General features: G+C 48.5%; 1 protein-coding gene across 2 annotated transcripts in view; it reads left to right on the top strand.

The window, feature by feature from the left end:
- Positions 1–18,430, top strand: part of PGRMC1 (progesterone receptor membrane component 1) — a 178,016-nt gene that overhangs the window by 84,044 nt on the left and 75,542 nt on the right. For both annotated transcript variants that reach the window (XM_069612714.1, XM_069612713.1), the window contains exon 3: positions 17,648–17,803. In XM_069612714.1, coding sequence (XP_069468815.1) covers positions 17,648–17,803 — 156 coding nt within the window. The remainder of the gene's footprint in view (positions 1–17,647; positions 17,804–18,430) is intronic.

Below are 18,430 nucleotides of genomic sequence, written 5' to 3' on the forward strand. Positions count from 1 at the left end.
GGAATTCCTGAAGTCGCCGAGCACGGCTCTGGAGCGGATGTGCAGGGCGGAGCAGCGCCAGCTCCTGGCCCGATGCAGACACGCTGGATCTCCGCAGTGGAGCCGGCTGGAGAGGCGGCTTTCGGGCAGCACACAGCCGGGTCAACCAGCTACCGGATCAGGCACCTGGCCCAGGGTTTAGAAGGGCACCGAAGGAGAATTAAAGTCGGAAGACGCCTCTCAGAATGGAGCACACAATCAGGCGGCCATCTTCTCTGAGCGCAACAGCGCCCCCAGGTTAATATTAATTCTAAACCTTACAGCCATTCCCTGTTTCTTTTGTTTTGATATATATAAATATTTCTGAGGCTTCTGGAATCTACTTAGATCACATGCTGTGCATAGGCCGACATCTAGTGGAAGCTGCAGAGTATTAGTTTGTTTTTCGAAAATCGGCGTCGACACAGGGCGTGCCAGTAATACTATCCCTAGTGTGACGTCCATTGTACCCATGATCCCTCACACGTCTACGACCCTCAGATTGTTTTTTCCGCCATACTGGTCGGAAGCATCCTGCGGAGTTCCCTGGCCTTAGCCATAATTTTGCAAAATATCATATTTTTTTCCCATTTTCTCCATCCCAACGTCGAGTCACCGAAGTTGGACACTAGACGCCGGCCCGGAGAAGAAAACAACTGTCGAGATCTGCACGACGGACTTTGGGACTAGGAAGGCCTCTGGCCTCGGCCCGTGCCTTGGAAGGTCTCTGGCCTCGGCCCCTGCAAGTAGGGAGAGTGGGGGGTGGTACATACTCAACACTTATAGAGATATAGATATAGAGATATAGATATAGATATATAGATACAATTTCTTATATATTCCTACACACACAAGCCCGCTGCCACAGGGTGCGTATGGAGGGTACCCTTTTCCAATTTTGCCCCAAGTGCAACCGCAAGTACCCTTGGGTTGACAGGCACGCCACCTGTAACCTCTGCTTGCCGAGGGACCACCCTGAGGCGAACTGCAGAGCGTGTAGTCGGTTTAAACCGAAGACTCTAAAGGAATGTTCGATCAAACGTTGGGCCCACTACGCCATGCAAAAAGAGGCCATGGAAGCGGAGGGCGCCTTCAGTGATGGCAGCGACGCCGTCCTATCGAACGGCGGGGGCAACGTGTCGTCGAGAGACAGCCAAGCGCAAGTCCCCGACCTCGGAAGGTTGTCCGGCAGGGCAGCTATGGGGAACACCCCGGCGACACAAGTGCTACCCACAGCACTTCGACTAAGCACCCGAAGTCCAACCGAGACTCGACGCGCGCGTCGAGTTCTCGGAGAGAGGCACGCAGAGAACGGTCCACCGAAGCTGTGTCCTCTGGGCGTTCTCGATCAAGATCGCCGCATGACACCAGGCAACCATCCACTGTTGCCAAGGGTGCCTCGCTCAGTAAAGTAACAGAGGTTCGATCGTCGGGAGACGAAGACGACCACCATCCTCAGGCCGCACTCCAGGAGTCAGCGTCAGCAGACCGCGTGACGGCTGTTCCCGTGTCCCGACCTCCACTCTCTAAGGAAAGGGACACAACCCCCGAATCTCGACTCCAGATGTCGAAGAGCTCTGAAAAGGTGAAAACACTGGGGAAGCACTCTTCCACTCACGGGGAGGAGGAAAACAGCAGAAAAAGCATTCCCAGCCTTCATCTGCACCACAGACACATAAGGACAAGTCACAGTCTTCTGTAAAATTATCCAAGACACCTACACAAGGCCATAGGTCCAGTCAGGATATAGCAGGGAAACACTCTCAGGAAAGAGTAATCCCCAGCTCTAAAGAATGGTCAAGTGAGGATATAGACAGAGTTATGTCTAGAATGTCATCCCTAGCAGACTTCTATGCCAAAAATCCTCAGCACTTCCTCGCCTATACCCCTGACGGGGCTACTCCATCAGGGTCTAAGGACCCGCATACCCCTGGTAAAAAACCTTGAGTTGAGGCGCTAACGCAAAGTAGGTCTTCTGACCCTTTCCACGTTCAGCCATACTCTCAATATGATGAGGATCCATCATTTAACGAGGATCCAGAATTGGCCACGTTGGACGTCCAACCTGGAATGGATTACTATGGGGATGACGAGGGCCAAGAGGAGGACGAAGATGACCCATAAGTCTACAGAGTAGACTCCCCAGTAGACAAAGAACCTCCGGTTACCGACTCTCCTGTTGACAAGCAACCTCTCTTAAATGAGATTTTATCTAGAGCAGCTGAACACTTCTGCATAGATACGCAGGGAGCACAGGAGGAGAGGGACTTTGCTGACGAACTAGTGGGAGAAACTGTTGCCCAGGCCATCCCTATTCTCAAGTCAATACAAAGGAGAATAGACCCTTCCCTTCTCAATCCCAACTTCACCAGGGCAGTAAACCCCAGGATTGAAAAACTGTTCAGGGCAGCCCAATCAGACCCACTCTACATAAGGGGGCAACTGAAGCCGGACTCCCTGGTAGTGACTAATAGAGGGCGGGAACACCCTTATCGTCTGAAGCTCCCCCCGACAAGGAGAGCAAGAAGATCTATGGGTTGGGAAGGAATGTAGCCTCCACTTCCGCCTACCAGGCAAGGATTGCCAACTCCACCACCCTGCTGGCGAGTTACAACTCATCAGTGGGAAGAAGTTGCGGTGCTAATTGACTCTGCCCCAGAACTTTTAAAAAGCCATTTGGCACAGGTTGCGTTGGAGGGAAGAGCTGTGTCCGGTTGCATCCTTAAGGCAACCTTTGATGCCGCGGATAACTCCGGCAGACTGATAGCAGAGAGCACTGTTCTCAAAAGACATGCTTGGTTAAGACAATCTGAGTTTAAACCTGAAACACAAGCATCCTTAATAGACAAACTGGTGGAGTCCGATCTACTGTTTGGTAAGGCGGTAGAGGATGCCTTAATAAATGCGAAAGATGAATACGAGACTCTCAAATCCCTGGGCCAGTTAACCAACAAACCCGCTAATCAAAGAGGAAATGGCAATTCTCGTCGCCCACATGGCCAAAACTCACAAAGAGGCTCCAACTATTCCCAGGGGCAGGGTACACCATGGAATAACAACAACCAGCAGTCTACCCAAGGTTATGGCAGGGGTAACAAAAGGGGACGTGGTAAGGGTAGAGGCAGCCCCAATAGAGGCGGCGGCATGCCTCCCGCAAAATAGTGATGTTCCGTTCAGGGTCCCTTCTCGCGCATCCCCAGTAGGGAGACGCATTTCCAACTTTACCAAAGCTTGGGAAGGGATCACATCAGACAGATGGGTGCTGTCCACAGTGTCCGCAGGATACTGCATAGAACTGTTAGAAACCACCCTCCACGTCAAAAAGTACATTCATTAGACAACCAGAAGATCCTCCTCGAAGAGATCGCCAATCTTCTAGCAAAGGACGCGATAGAACTCGTCCCGGGACACCATGTAAACAAGGGCATTTATTCAACTTACTTCCTTGTGCCAAAAAAAGTTTTGACAATGCGCCCAGTATTGGATTTACGGCCTGCAAACAAGTATGTCAAACCCAAAAGTTTCTCATGACTACTCTCCAAGAGGTAATCCCCCTCCTAAAAAAGGGGGGATAACATGGCAACATTGGACATGAAAGATGCCTATGTTCATATTTCCATGTTCCCAGCGCACAGAAGATTCTTGCGCTTCAAGGTGGACAGTCAGCACTACCAGATCAAGGTACTGCCCTTCGGTATAGCCTCGGCTCCAAGGGTATTCACCAAGGTACTGGCGGTGGCGGCGGCACACCTACGCAGGGAGGCAATCCCAGTGTACCCTTACCTGGACGACTGGCTCATCACGGGGGAGACCCCAGTAATTTTCAGATCAAATATTCAAAGAACTATCGATCTCCTCTTCGAATTGGGTTTTTTCATAAACGAGAAAAAGTCACGTCTGGTGCCAAGCACCTCCAAACAGTTCCTAGGAGCTGTCCTAAACACACAAGGTTTGGCCTTTCCATCAGAGGAAAGAATTCGGAATCTAATGCTGCAAATTCCGCTATATCAGGCCGGTCGCCAGATAACGGTGCGCATAGCGATGCGTTTGCTGGGCATGATGACGTCATGTATTTACCTGGTCCCCCACGCGCACCTGCGCATGCGTCCCATGCAAGAATGGTTGGCGGAACAGTGGTCTCGGGCGAGTGGTCAGTGGGACGATCTAGTGGTCGTTTCGCCAACACTTGTACAAAGTCTTCACTGGTGGACAAGAGAAAACCTGTCCAAGGGGAAACCCTTTTACGATCCCGAGGTACAGGCTGTAGTCACAACAGACGCATCCCTGTCAGGGTGGGGAGCACACCATCTCCACCACACAGCTCAAGGTCTCTCTGGTCTCACTAAGTGGCCGAGGATCATATCAATCTGCTAGAGCTTCTGGCAGTATTCAGAGCGCTTCAAGCGTTCGAGCCCTACCTGTTGAACCTGTCAGTGCAGATCCTGACAGACAGCACAACAGCTATGTTTTACCTAAACAAACGGGGAGGAACCCGTTCGCCAAATCTGTCCAAGCTTGCCCAGAAAATGTGGAGATGGGCACTCAGACGGAACATCTACCTGTCATCTCAACATGTTCCAGGGGGGTTCAATTCTCTGGCGGACGCTTTAAGCAAAGATCCCCTCCTGGAAGAACACGAATGGTGTCTACACAGAGAAATCGTAGAAGATCTCTTCTATCAGTGGGGTTTCCCCACTATAGACCTATTCGCCACAAGCGAAAACAGACAGTGCCCAGGATTCGCATCCAGGTTCCCCCAACCAGACTTCCAGGGGAACGCCCTGTGGATGAACTGGTCAGGTATGTTTGCGTACGCTTTTCCACCAACCCCTCTCATCAGGAAGGTGGTCAACAAGATGCACAGGGAATCTATGACGCTCGTCCTAGTTGCTCCCATGTGGGCGAGGCAACCGTGGTTCCCACACTTACGCAGACTAGCGTTGTGTGAACCCATCAAACTCCCGTGCTGGTACAACCTACTGTCCCAGCACCAAAGTCGGACAGTACATCCTCAACCCAACTCAATGAACCTGGCAGCATGGCTCCTGAGGTCATAGAGTTTGGACATCTCAATTTACCTCAGAGATGTATGGACATCCTAAAAGAATCTAGGAAGCCAAACACGAGGTATTGCTACTTTGACAAATGGAAAATATTTGTTATCTGGTGCCAGAATAAGCAAATCAACCCAGTTGATTGTACTCCTTCCACTATAGTCACCTACATGCTCCACCTGCTGGTCGCAGGGTTGGTATTTAATTCACTGAAGATAAACCTGGCAGCTCTGTCAGCATGCACCACCTCGCATAACAAGGTATTGTGGTGGAAAGTACCAGTGGTTAAAGCCTGCATGGAAGGGCTAAAGAGACTTCATCCTCCAATTTCTAACCCACCACCAAGATGGGACCTTATTGTGGTGCTTGCTAAACTCATGGGCCCTCCCTTCGAGCCCATGCATAAAAGCAGTCTCAAACACCTGACATATAAAACTGCCTTGTTGGTAGCTATTACGTCTATAAGAAGGGTCAGTGAAATTCAGGCTCTGTCAGTGCAGGATCCTTTCTTTACTGTCCATAAAGATAAACTGGTTTTACAAACACACCCTAGGTTCTCACCTAAGTTTATTTCTAAATTCCACGTGAACCAGTCCATTGAGCTTCCGGCTTTCTTCCAAGACCCACAAAGCTTGGCTGAGGTGAAACTACACACCCTAGATGTGCGTAGGGCGGTCCTATACTATGTAAACAAAACCAGACTGCTAAGGAAAACAGACCAACTGTTTATCTCTGTAGCTACAGGCAGAGATGGAGATCACGTCTCTAAAGGTGCCATCTCTAAGTGGATTATAAACTGTATCCAGCTGTGTTAGTCCCTTTCTCAAAAAACTCTGCCTTTCACGCCAAGAGCCCACTCTACAAGAGGCATTGGGGCCACTCTGGCTTTCATTGCAAATGTACCCCTTGACACCATTTGCAAAGCAGCTACCTGGAGCTCTATTCACACTTTTACTCAGCACTACTGCATTGACACCCATTCCAAGACAGATACTCAAGTGGGACAAGCGTTTCTAAGACATTTATTTGCTCATGTCCCTTCTCACATCCCACCTCCTTCTTCTAACACTGGCTAATCTATGCACAGCATGTGATCTAAGCAGATTCCACAAGCCTCAGAAGGGATACATTACTCACCGTGATCGTATTTCTGATGCTTGTATCTGCTTAGATTCACATGCCCCCCGCCCTTCCTCCCCTCTGAGAGAAGGCGCACGGTGCTTGTAGTCTTATCTTTCTATCTATCTGCCTGGATAATCTGTACTCGCGCTACTCCTCATGCTACCTCATGTCAGAAAAAAAACAATCTGAGGGTCTTAGAGGCGTGAGGGATAATGGGTACAGTGGACGTCACACTAGGGATAGTATTACTGGCACGCCATGTGGCGACGCCCATTTTCGAGGATATATATATATATATATATATATATATATATATATATATATATATTTCTGAGGCTTGTGGAATCTGCTTAGATCACATGCTGTGCATAGGCCGACATCTAGTGGAAGCTGCGGAGTATTACAGTTTGTTTTTCGAAAATCGAAAAAGGGCGTCGACACAGGGCGTGCCAGTAATACTATCCCTAGTGTGACGTCCACTGTACCCATGATCCCTCACGCGTCTAGGATCCCCAGATTGTTTTTTTCCGCCATTCTGGTCGGAAGCACTTCATCGGAGTTCCCTGGCTTTGCCATATTTACACTTAAAACTAATTCTAATTTGCCCCATTTTGTCACCCTTACGTCGACCAGCATCTCGACGCCGAACCGGGGAGGAGATCAACGTCGAAACCCGACGGATTGGGCCTTGAGGCTTCCGCCTCGGCTCGGGCCTGGGCCGCTGGCCTCGGCCCTACATGTAGGGAGAGTGGGGGGTGGTACACTTCCACACTCGGTTATAGACACCTTCTTACCTACACACACTTGCCCGCTGCCCACAGGCGCGTATGGAGGGTACGCCCTTTCAGTTTTGCCCCAAGTGTAATAAGAAATACCCTTGGGTAGATAAGCACGCTACGTGCAACCTTTGCCTGCCCAGAGACCACCCCGAGGCGGGTTGCAGGGCCTGTAGCAGGTTTAAGACAAAAACTCTTAAGGACCGCTCCACCAAGCGTTGGGCCCACCACGCCAAGCTAGCAGCTATGGAGGCGGAGGGTACCTTCAGCGACGGCAGCGACGCCGGACTTTCGGACGGCGAGGGCACCAAGGCGTCGAAAGACAGCCTAACGCACGTCCCCGGCCTCGGAAGGTCGTCCGTCCCGGCGACTATGGGGAAGTCCCCCAGCGACAAGAGCGTTACACATACACACGCTAAACACAAAAAACCCACCCGAGATTCGACGTCGTCGAAACCTCGGAAAGAGGCACAGAAGGAGCGGTCCGAAAGGACGTCCTCTGGGCGGTCCCGGTCGAGGTCGCCGCACGACGTCAGGCAAGCCTCCACACTTGCACATAGTGCCTCGTCCATTAACATCACGGAAGATCACTCGTCCGGAGACGAACACGGCTTCCATCTCTTGGAGGGCCCAGTTTCGAAGCCTAGTTCGAAACACAGGGATTCCACCTCCGATCCTCGACGCCAGGCGTCGAAAGATAAGGGAAAGGGTAAACACACTTCCACCCACGGGGAAGGGGGTAAGCAACAAAGGAAACCACCCTTGCAATCCCCCACAACTATAGAACTGACTTCCCCGTCCAAGTCTTCTCAGGGACAATCCATAGAGAGTTCCAGCAAGGTCACCCCAAGCTCAAAACTCTGGTCATGCGAGGACATTGACAGAGTAATGTCAAGGATGTCCTCCTTAGCAAATTTCTTCGAAAGACACCCTGACCAACTACTAGCTTTAAACCCTCAGGAATCTTCTCCCTCAGGTTCAAGGGACCCTATCCCTTCAAATAAAAGGCCCCGGGTCGAGACACCAGTAAAGGCTTCAGACCCCTTCGAGGTCCAACCCTATTCTTGCCTTTTCCCTACAGGCCAAGGAGACTCTTCCCTTATAGAGGGCCAGGATTTTGAGACACCAGAAGATCTCGCAGTGTCAGATTATTACGGGGAGGACGAAGACGAGGATGAGCCAGAAAATAGCCCAGATATTTTCAGAATGGACTCACCAGTCGAAAGGGAAGCCCCAGTGTCTGATTCCCCAATAGATAATCAGCCCCTCCTGAATGAACTGCTCTCTCGGGCAGCTAACCACTTCCACATAGACACACAAGGTGTCCAAGAAGAGAGGGACTTCGCGGAGGAACTAATAGGGGAAAGGAAGACAGTAGCCCAGACCATTCCCATCCTGAAATCTATTCAACGCAGAATAGCACCATCCCTTGTCAACCCAAACCTGACAAGACCTGTAAACCCGAGAGTAGAGAAGCTGTTTAAAGCAGCCCAGTCGGACCCTCTATATATTAGAGGCCAACTTAAGCCAGACTCTCTAGTCGTAACTAACACCCGCAAGAGAGCTGGAACCCCATTCTCTTCCTCGGAGGCTCCCCCCGACAAGGAAAGTAAGAAACTCTATGGTTTTGGTAGAAAAGTAGCTTCCACGGCAGCCTACCAAACCAGAATCGCGAATTCCACCACACTGTTGGCCAGCTACAACTGCCATCAGTGGGAAGAAGTGGCAGCACTAATAGATTCCGCTCCCGAACCCCTTAAGAGCCAGCTATCTCGCATTTGTGCAGAGGGAAGAAACGTCTCAGGCTGCATTTTAAAAGCAACTTTAGACGCCGCAGACAATGCGGGTAGAATTATAGCAGAGGGGACTGTCATCAAAAGACATGCTTGGTTGAGGCAGTCGGGATTCAGAGCAGAAACACAAGCTGCACTCTTAGACAAACCAGTGGAAAGTGATCTCCTGTTTGGAAAGGCAGTCGAGGACGCACTAAAAAACGCTAAGGAGGAATTCAACACCCTCAAATCCCTTGGCCAGTTAACTACAAAACCACCTAACCAAAGAGGGAACGGCAATTTTCGTCGCCCCCGCGGCCAAAATTCCAATAGAGGAAATGGCTATTCCCACACCCAGGGTACACAGTGGAACAGCTATTCCCACACCCAGGGTACACAGTGGAACACCAACTCACAACAGTCTACCCAGGGGTATGGTAGGGCTAGTAGAACAGGACGTGGTAGAGGCAGAGGCAGCCCCAGTAAAGGAGGCGGCACGCCTCCACCAAAGCAGTGACGCTCATTTCAGGGTCCCTTCCCATGCAACCCCAGTAGGGGGACGAATATCCAGCTTCACCCAGGCATGGGAAGGGATAACATCCGACAGATGGGTGCTGTCGACGGTATCCAAGGGGTACTGTATAGAACTACTGCAACGTCCCCGAAACCACCCTCCAAGACAAAAAGTCCACTCTTTAGAACATCAAAAGATCCTCCTCGAGGAAATCTACAATCTGCTCCTAAAGGACGCGATAGAACTCGTCCCAGGACACCAGGTAAACAAGGGTATCTATTCAACTTACTTCCTTGTGCCAAAGAAAGATTTAACAATGCGCCCAGTATTGGACTTACGGCCTGCCAACAAGTATGTCAAGCCCCAAAAATTCCGTATGACCACGCTACAAGAGGTAATCCCACTCCTAAAAAAGGGGGATTACATGGCAACCTTGGATATGAAAGATGCCTATTTTCATATTTCTATGCTCCCGGCGCACAGAAAATACTTGCGCTTCAAGGTGGACAGTCGCCACTACCAATTCAAGGTACTGCCCTTCGGGATAGCTTCAGCACCAAGGGTATTCACCAAGGTACTGGCGGTGGCAGCTGCACACCTACGCAGGGAGGCAATCCCAGTGTACCCTTATCTAGACGACTGGCTCATAACGGGGGAAACCCCAGGAATCTGCAGATCAAACATTCAGAGGACTATCGACCTCCTCCACGAATTAGGCTTCTCTATCAACGAGAAGAAGTCAAGTCTGGTGCCAAGCACCTCAAAACAGTATCTAGGCGCTATCCTAGATACTCAGAGAGAATTGACCTTCCCTTCGGAAGAAAGAATTCGGAATATACTTCTGCAAATTCCGCATTATCAGTCAGGTCAACAGATAACAGTACGCAAAGCTATGCGGTTACTGGGCATGATGGCGTCATGCATTTACCTGGTCCCCCACGCGCGTCTGCGCATGCGTCCCATGCAGGAATGGTTGGCGAAACAGTGGTCTCAGGCAAGTGGTCAGTGGGACGATCTAGTGGTCGTTTCGCCAACACTCGTACAGAGCCTACACTGGTGGACAAGAGAGAATATCGCAAAGGGGAAACCCTTTTACGATCCCGAAGTACAGGCAGTGGTTACTACAGATGCATGCCTGACTGGGTGGGGAGCTCACCATCTCCACCACACAGCTCAGGGTCTCTGGTCTCACTCAGTAGCCAAGAACCACATCAATCTGCTAGAGCTTCTGGCAGTATTCCGAGCGCTGCAGGCGTTCGAGCCCCATCTACTGAACTTGTCGGTGCAGATCAGGACGGACAGCACGACAGCCATGTTCTATCTGAACAAGCAAGGAGGGACTCGTTCGCCAAATCTGTCCAAGCTTGCCCAGAAAATATGGATATGGGCACTCAGACGGAACATCTTCCTGTCATCGCAACATGTTCCAGGGGAGCTCAATTCCCTAGCGGATGCTCTAAGCAGAGACCCCCTCCCAGAAGAACACGAATGGGTCCTTCACAGAGACGTAGTAGAAGATCTCTTCTCTCAGTGGGGTTTCCCCACTATAGACCTATTCGCCACAAGCGAAAACAAACAATGCCCAGGATTTGCATCCAGGTTCCCCCAAACGGACTCCCAGGGGAATGCCCTGTGGATGAACTGGTCAGGGATGTTTGCGTACGCTTTTCCACCAACTCCTCTCATCAGGAAGGTGGTGTACAAGATGAACAAGGAATCAATGACGCTCATCCTAGTTGCTCCCATGTGGGCGAGACAACCATGGTTTCCACACCTACGCAGGATGGCGGTGTGCGAGCCCATCAGACTCCCAGCCTGGTACAACCTTCTGTCCCAGCAACAAGGTCAAACACTGCATCAGGAACCCAACTCTATGAACCTAGCAGCATGGCTCCTGAAGTCATAGAGTTTGGACATCTCAAATTACCACAGAGGTGTATGGACATTCTAAAAGAGTCCAGGAAACCAAATACAAGACACTGTTACTTTGACAAGTGGAAAAGATTCGTTATCTGGTGCCAGAATAAACAAATCAACCCGGTTGATTGCACTCCTTCCAACGTTGTAACATACATGCTCCACCTGCTGGATGCAGGGTTGGTTTTTAACTCTCTGAAAGTACACCTGGCAGCCCTCTCGGTTTACACCACATCCCATAACAAGGTCTCGTGGTGGAAAGTACCAGTGGTTAAAGCCTTCATGGAAGGAGTAAAGAGACTTCACCCTCCTATTTCGAACCCACCGCCAGGATGGGACCTCAACGTGGTGCTAGCTAAGCTCATGGGGCCCCCCTTCGAACCCATGCATAAAAGTAGTCTCAAACACCTGACTTATAAAACGGCCTTCTTAGTAGCCATTACCTCCATAAGAAGGGTCAGTGAAATTCAGGCTCTGTCAGTGCAAGATCCTTTCTTTACTATCCACAAGGACAAACTGGTTTTACGCACACACCCTAGGTTCTCACCAAAATTCATATCCAAGTTCCATGTAAACCAGTCCATCGAGCTTCCGGCTTTCTTCCAAAACCCACAAAGCTCGGCTGAGGTGAAACTACACACCCTAGATGTGCGTAGGGCGGTCTTATACTATGTAAATAAAACCAGACCGCTAAGGAAAACAGATCAACTGTTTGTCTCCGTAGCTACAGGCAGAGAGGGGGATCGCGTCTCTAAGGGCGCTATCTCTAAGTGGATTATCAACTGTATACAGCTGTGTTACTCTCTTTCTAAAAAGACTCTGCCGTTTACACCAAGGGCCCACTCTACTAGAGGCATTGGGGCCACTCTGGCTTTCATTGCAAATGTTCCCCTCGACACCATTTGCAAAGCAGCTACTTGGAGCTCTATTCACACTTTTACTCAGCATTACTGCATTGACACTCATTCCAAGACAGATACACAAGTGGGACAAGCGGTTCTAAGACACCTGTTTGCTCATGACCCTTCTCACATCCCACCTCCTTCTTCTGGTACTGCTCGCTAATCTATGCACAGCATGTGATCTAAGCAGATTCCACAAGCCTCAGAAGGGATACATTACTCACCGTAATCGTATTTCTGATGCTTGTAATCTGCTTAGATTCACATGCGACCCACCCTTCCTCCCCTCCGAGAGAAGGCGCATGGTTGCTTGTAGTCTTACCTTTCTGTCTATCTGCTTGGACTATCTGTACTCACGCTACTCCTCATGCTACCTCATGTCAGGAAAAACACAATCTGGGGATCCTAGACGCGTGAGGGATCATGGGTACAGTGGACGTCACACTAGGGATAGTATTACTGGCACGCCCTGTGTCGACGCCCTTTTTCGATTTTCGAAAAACAAACTGTAATACTCCGCAGCTTCCACTAGATGTCGGCCTATGCACAGCATGTGAATCTAAGCAGATACAAGCATCAGAAATACGATTACGGTGAGTAATGTATCCCATATATATATATATATTGTTTCTTAGACTGGCCTTAGGGCTTTCTTTGGGCACAATCAGCATTGAAATGTGATTTACTTGGGAAACTCTGCCATATAGTTATGTTGTGGCACAGCCAGCATTAAGTGTGTTGCCAAATATGTACTGAGTTGACTTCACAGAAAAGATTTCTATGACATTTTAATGTAGTGTTCTGAAACTTGTTAAACAAAAAAACAACAATTAGGGTCCGACTCTGCCACGCCTAAGACACTCTGTCAGTTGGTTTGAGCTCACTTTATTGTGCTCCATCGGGCCAACTCATGGAAATCGGCAGGTGCAGTTCCCTGTAATGGACAGCTTTCTGAAAATCTGGAGAGAGATGAACACTCTTCCTGTAGGAATCCTCTGTTGTAGCGCATACCCAATGGGCCATTCCTGGCTGGTGCATACAGCTCTCCAGCTAGGGATGGCCCATTGGGCATACTGGCTGGGTCTTTGCAGCAAAAGGAGGCTGTCATGTAACGAATCTAGCAATATCACCACTGATTTTCTGGAGGAAAGCCTCCCTTAGGTGGCCATGGAAAGGCAGAAGCTACCCGACTCTGACCCTGGGGATGGTTATCTGCGGGAGGACAACTGCAGGGAGGCAAACTAAAACCCCTGGATCAGAACAATCATTTGCTCTTTATTCCTGAGTGACACACATTCTCCTATTGCCAACTCTTTTGTGGTGTGGACAAGGAATTCCCCATATCTTTCTAAGTATCAGCATTGTATACCTAACCCCCTTTTTATTGTACTGAGACGAGGAAGAGGGATGGAGTAATGAGGATGACTGGAAACGGTAAGCCCATGCCGTGCTCTAGTCCTTAGAAAAGACTGTCCAGTGCCGGGACATTCAAATATGGAACAAGTGAGCACAATTGTAGGTTGACTGCTCCCAGCATTGATTGAGACATGGGTGGGGAGGCGGCGGCATGCTGATGAGCCCGGCATGCAGCAAAGTCGGAAAGAGAAGGTTTGCTGTAGCAGTGCAGAGCGGGAAACGATAAGACGCATTCCCGGTCAGCAAGCAGAGAGAAAAGCAAACGGTAACACGCAAGTGATGCCGAAGCTGCCAGTGAAGACCGATCAGCCTAGGGAAGGCTAGTTGGGATACCGGGGCGCTTCAAGGCGAATGCTGCTTACCGTTGACAGTGCGAGGAAGCCCAGATAAGGGAGCTGAAGTGTTTGACACAAATAAGGAGACTGTTGAGAAAGGGTCGGTGACCCAATATATGAGAAACCTAATTTGTTGGCTACAGAAGCAGGTGAATAGTCCTGGCAGGAGAGTATACTAGGCAAACGGCTAGTCTAGAACTTGCACCCATGTGAAAGGATTAAAAGCCCTGGCAGGAGAGTACACCGGGCAAAAGTAGTTGGAACATGCTACCCTGGCAGGAGAGTATACCAGGGGTAGGGAAAGGCTGAGAAGACTTGGGGCAGAAACCCTTCCTTGAATTGTGGACCTTTCCTATTTTCGGAAGACAAGTGAGGTCTAGAGAGTAAGAGACTGGGTATTGTAAAGAACTATATGAAACAAGTGAAGAAAAACTCTGGGACAAACAGCTGGCGTCGGAGGCCCTTAAGCAGTATTAGAACACCCTGGCAGGGGGAGCCAGCCAATCTGATGGCTGTGCCCGCCACTATCTCCCCTCCCTATGCCCGTCCATCCCCTTATTTTTCTTTATCACCTTCCCACCCCCCTACTTACCTTATTTTGGCGGCTTCCGCCGCCGCATCCACTCCTTCCGCAGGCTGCTATGAAAAGGGAAGAGGTGCTCCTTACAGAGCCCCTCTTCCTTTTCCATGGCGGCTATCTTTTTAAAAGGGGTTTTCTTCATAAAACGGGACCCTGCGCGCCTCCTTTTGAACAGAGAAAAATCCTTTTTATTTTGTAGCACCCCGGGTTACTGCTTTGGTAGCCCGCGGTGCTAATGACCGCAAGACTCTGTTCGAATGCTGGAACGGGGAAAGGGGGAGTGGTTAACAGCCATGAACCTTTGTTAATGGCTCTTGCTTCATTCGGGCCGTTAAATTGGGCTGATTGGGCCCTTACCTCCCCCCCCTTGCAGCCCTTGGAACGGGGCTTAACACCACATTTCATCCAGAGTGGAGAGCACAGGACCAGTCAGCAATGTGAGACTGCGATAGCCTCTGGCGTGGTGCCTTGTGTGAAAGCACTAGAGATGTGTGGCAGCTCTCCATTGATTGTGTGATTCACCTAAGGTAGAAAGCGCTTGTTGTGAGTCAGTTAGTGGGGAGTAGGGGAGGAGATTTTGTTAGTGGTCCATCGTTATTGGTGAAGTGACATGGAACATTTTTAGTTGTTGACTATCTGGAGGAAGATCTTACCATTCTCGTTCATTTTAAAAGTGCACAGGGAGATTAATCCCCATGAGTATAACTGCTGAATGCATTGCGTGATGATTTGTGCATGCCATGCTTGTGATTGTACACCGAGCATGTTCCATCCCTTTGATTACTAAGGGAATGGTTGGTCTGTTGGTTGAGTGTGCTAGTCTGGTCTTCATGAGTAGTGTCATTGGAATAGCTGGATTTTCAAGACAAGAATTTTCTAAAAGCTAGGTGACTTTGCACACACATCCAGGTATGCGGTTGCAGAGCATGGTTGAGAAAAGGGGGCGGGCCAATGGAAATGTGGCACTGCTACTAGTGCTGTTACTGTACGTAGTGTTCTGGTTGGTTTGTACTGGTTGTATTTACTTATGGTCGATTATAGCCCTCTTGTGGGTAGGGGGGTTGGTGGGTGGGATTGAGCGATACACAGAGTTTTCAATTGAAGCCTCTGTTTGGCTCCTGATCAATGGAGAATAGGGAAGGCCCTGGCGATGCGTTCCTGTCTTTTGAAGTATTATTCGAACTGCCTCGTTTTGAACTCTTTGTAGTATGTTCAGTTCGTAAGCAGGGAACCCTAGGTAAAGGGTTCTGGCGCAGTGTAGACTCCAGAGTACTAGTGCAATGACTGACATGGTTCTGTGTGGGAAGGGCCAGTAAGTCATGAAGCGTTCGGTCATTCAGAGTTAAAAGAAGCTGCTTCTACCAATGGCTTTTACCCGGGGTTCGAGTGTGAAGAAGCTGTCCAGAGTCTGAGGTTTTTGACCAGTGATGTTTGCCACAGACAAGTTCCCATCTCGTAAGCGCAAGGGATAGGTGTGGGGTTCAAGGCTGTGGTATCTCAAATTATCAATTCGTCTTTGGTTAATAGCCGTCCATGGAGCCATTCCACGAAGTGGATGGGCAGATTCTAGTCTTCTCAGCGCAAAGGTCTGTGAAGGTAAAGTATTCTGTACTTTATGGAGTGCTTTATCTGATGGGGCGAGGTCACCATACAGTTAATTTGCATAATCTAGTTTCGAGTTGATCAAAGAACCAACAGCAGCATGCAGCTCAGAAGAAATAAAGGACAGAGTTCCCTTCAGTTGGTAGAAATGGGACAAAGCCTACTACAGTGCACTACTTTTGAAATGCGACTTAATTCCCTGATCACCATTCCAATAGCAGCTCAGTCGTCACGTTTTATCCAGGAAACATGGCAGTGGCAAACTGGGTAAAGTGCTTAGTGAGAACCTCTGCACAATCCTTCACTATCGATGCTGAGGAAGGGTTCCCACGCCCCCTGAGAAGAACAAAAGGCACATAGTAAATCAAATGTCGTTTTTTTAATATATATTGTCTGCAAAAGGTGAAACCATTGCACCCTTTAAACTTTAGAGGCCTTCAAACAATACCTCTCACGCCCCCCTGACCTACCCCAGGCATGCACTAAACGTACAATGTAGAAATAATTTGATCAAATTCATATACTAAAAAATAACTGCACTTTTAAAAACGTATACTGAAAAATAGATTGGATCAATGGAAGCTAAAAGCATCTCTTTGGTTTCAGGCAATACTAACTAAGCAGGTGCTATCTATGGGGAATGAGGCACTAGTCTATATAGTTTGTTGCAAATCTAAATTATATATATATTGATAAAAAAGGCCTTTTATCAATTTTATGTGATCGTGAAGTGTTTTCTAGAGGTGTACTAATATGCCTGTGTACGTATTCCGTAGAGTCTTAAGTTAATGTCCCATAGGTATGTTTTTATGGCATCATTTCGCCTGGGGATTCGACAGTAGAAGCTCCTGGTGGAGTGAGCTCACTAGGCTCTTCTAGGCTACATGCAGGAATATAATATCTCGGAGCATCCTGTGGTAGCCTTAGTGGTGCAGAACGGGCATGGTCATGACTGATTTCAAGAATTAAGACTGCCCAAGCATTGTCAAGCAGACAACAGTGCTTTTACAACGTGACTACCTTCTAAAATGGCAACGACTCCTTACCAAGAAATTAGCCCTAGAAAAAAGCCAAGTAAATGGCAATGTGTTGCGATCATTTAAGCATGTTGGATTGGCATCGAGCTGCTGACATTGTAACATCACATTTAGACTCCATTTTTGGCGGTGAACGACGTGCTCGTTGGCACATGTATTGTTGGACCGCTCACCCCTCCATGAGCAGGTACATGAGTAGTAGTATGTCAACAAGAATGAGGTGTTCGTTATTATGTGGTAGCATACATTTAGGTACCAACGTTCTTGCTGGCCACTAGGGCTCCTTTTTGATATTAAGCGCACCTTTGCAATCAGAAATACTGGTAATGTTTAACTTGCTTAAGAGGTGGATTAGTTGAGATGCCTTTTAACCCATTTTGTATTGCAAAACCTAGATTGAAAAGTCAATAAAGCAGTCATTCGATAGCCCTGCTGTTTGCTGTCATTGGCGTGGACTGGCTTTCTCGTCTGAACCTTGGAGTTTGCACCTCTGCTTTTGTTGCCAAAGAAAATAAATGCCTTTCTTAGTTTGTTGATTAGACCATAGGATTTATATAAAAAGTGATGAAAAGCACCAATTAAATAATTTTTTGTTCTAACAGAGGGTCCCTATGGTGTGTTCGCTGGCAAGGATGCATCAAGGGGCTTGGCTACCTTTTGCCTGGATAAGGAGGCCCTGCGTGATACATATGATGATTTGGCTGACTTGACTGCTACTCAGCGAGAAACCTTGAATGACTGGGAAGCACAGTTTTCATGTAAGTATGTTATTTGTTTTTGAATGTCTATTACAAGGTCACACGCATGTTGTCAAATTGTGTTCTTGCTTCAGCTGGGATAATTAATCAAATCTGCATTAAATCACATTAATACCAAGTTTGCCATGTCCAATTTTCAACCTTACTGCTACAAAACGTATAATTCTATTCATACTTACCATGGCCTACCACAGTGCAACTCTTCCCTTATTGGACCAGGGTGGCCACTATTTGGGAGGCGAGGAGGCTCTGTTCGGCAAGGGTTGAACGCAGCATATAAGTGCACCTTTGCTCTGCATCTGTTGAGTTAGAGACCATTGCTTCTGTTTTCATTTTAAGCTCTTTGGCTGCAAAATATGCCTAAATCCAGTCAATGACGATTTTTTTGTAAAACTTTTTTTATTTGTTTATATCGCGCCGAAGCCCGCAGGCATCGGGGCACGAACCAAAAAAACGCAGACAAAAAAATACGGGACAGCAAATTCATTAATACGGTAGACTAATCATTTATTTGAGCACATTCATTATCACGGTGAACTAATAATTTATTTGAACAAAAGTGTTTTCAGTTCATTCCTGAATGTTAGATAGTTGGATTCTAATCTTAGGGAGCTGGCGAGTTCATTC

Source organism: Ambystoma mexicanum, chromosome 5p, assembly GCF_040938575.1.
Source record: "Ambystoma mexicanum isolate Mex_15411 chromosome 5p, UKY_AmexF1_1, whole genome shotgun sequence".
Taxonomy (NCBI): Eukaryota; Metazoa; Chordata; class Amphibia; order Caudata; family Ambystomatidae; genus Ambystoma; species Ambystoma mexicanum.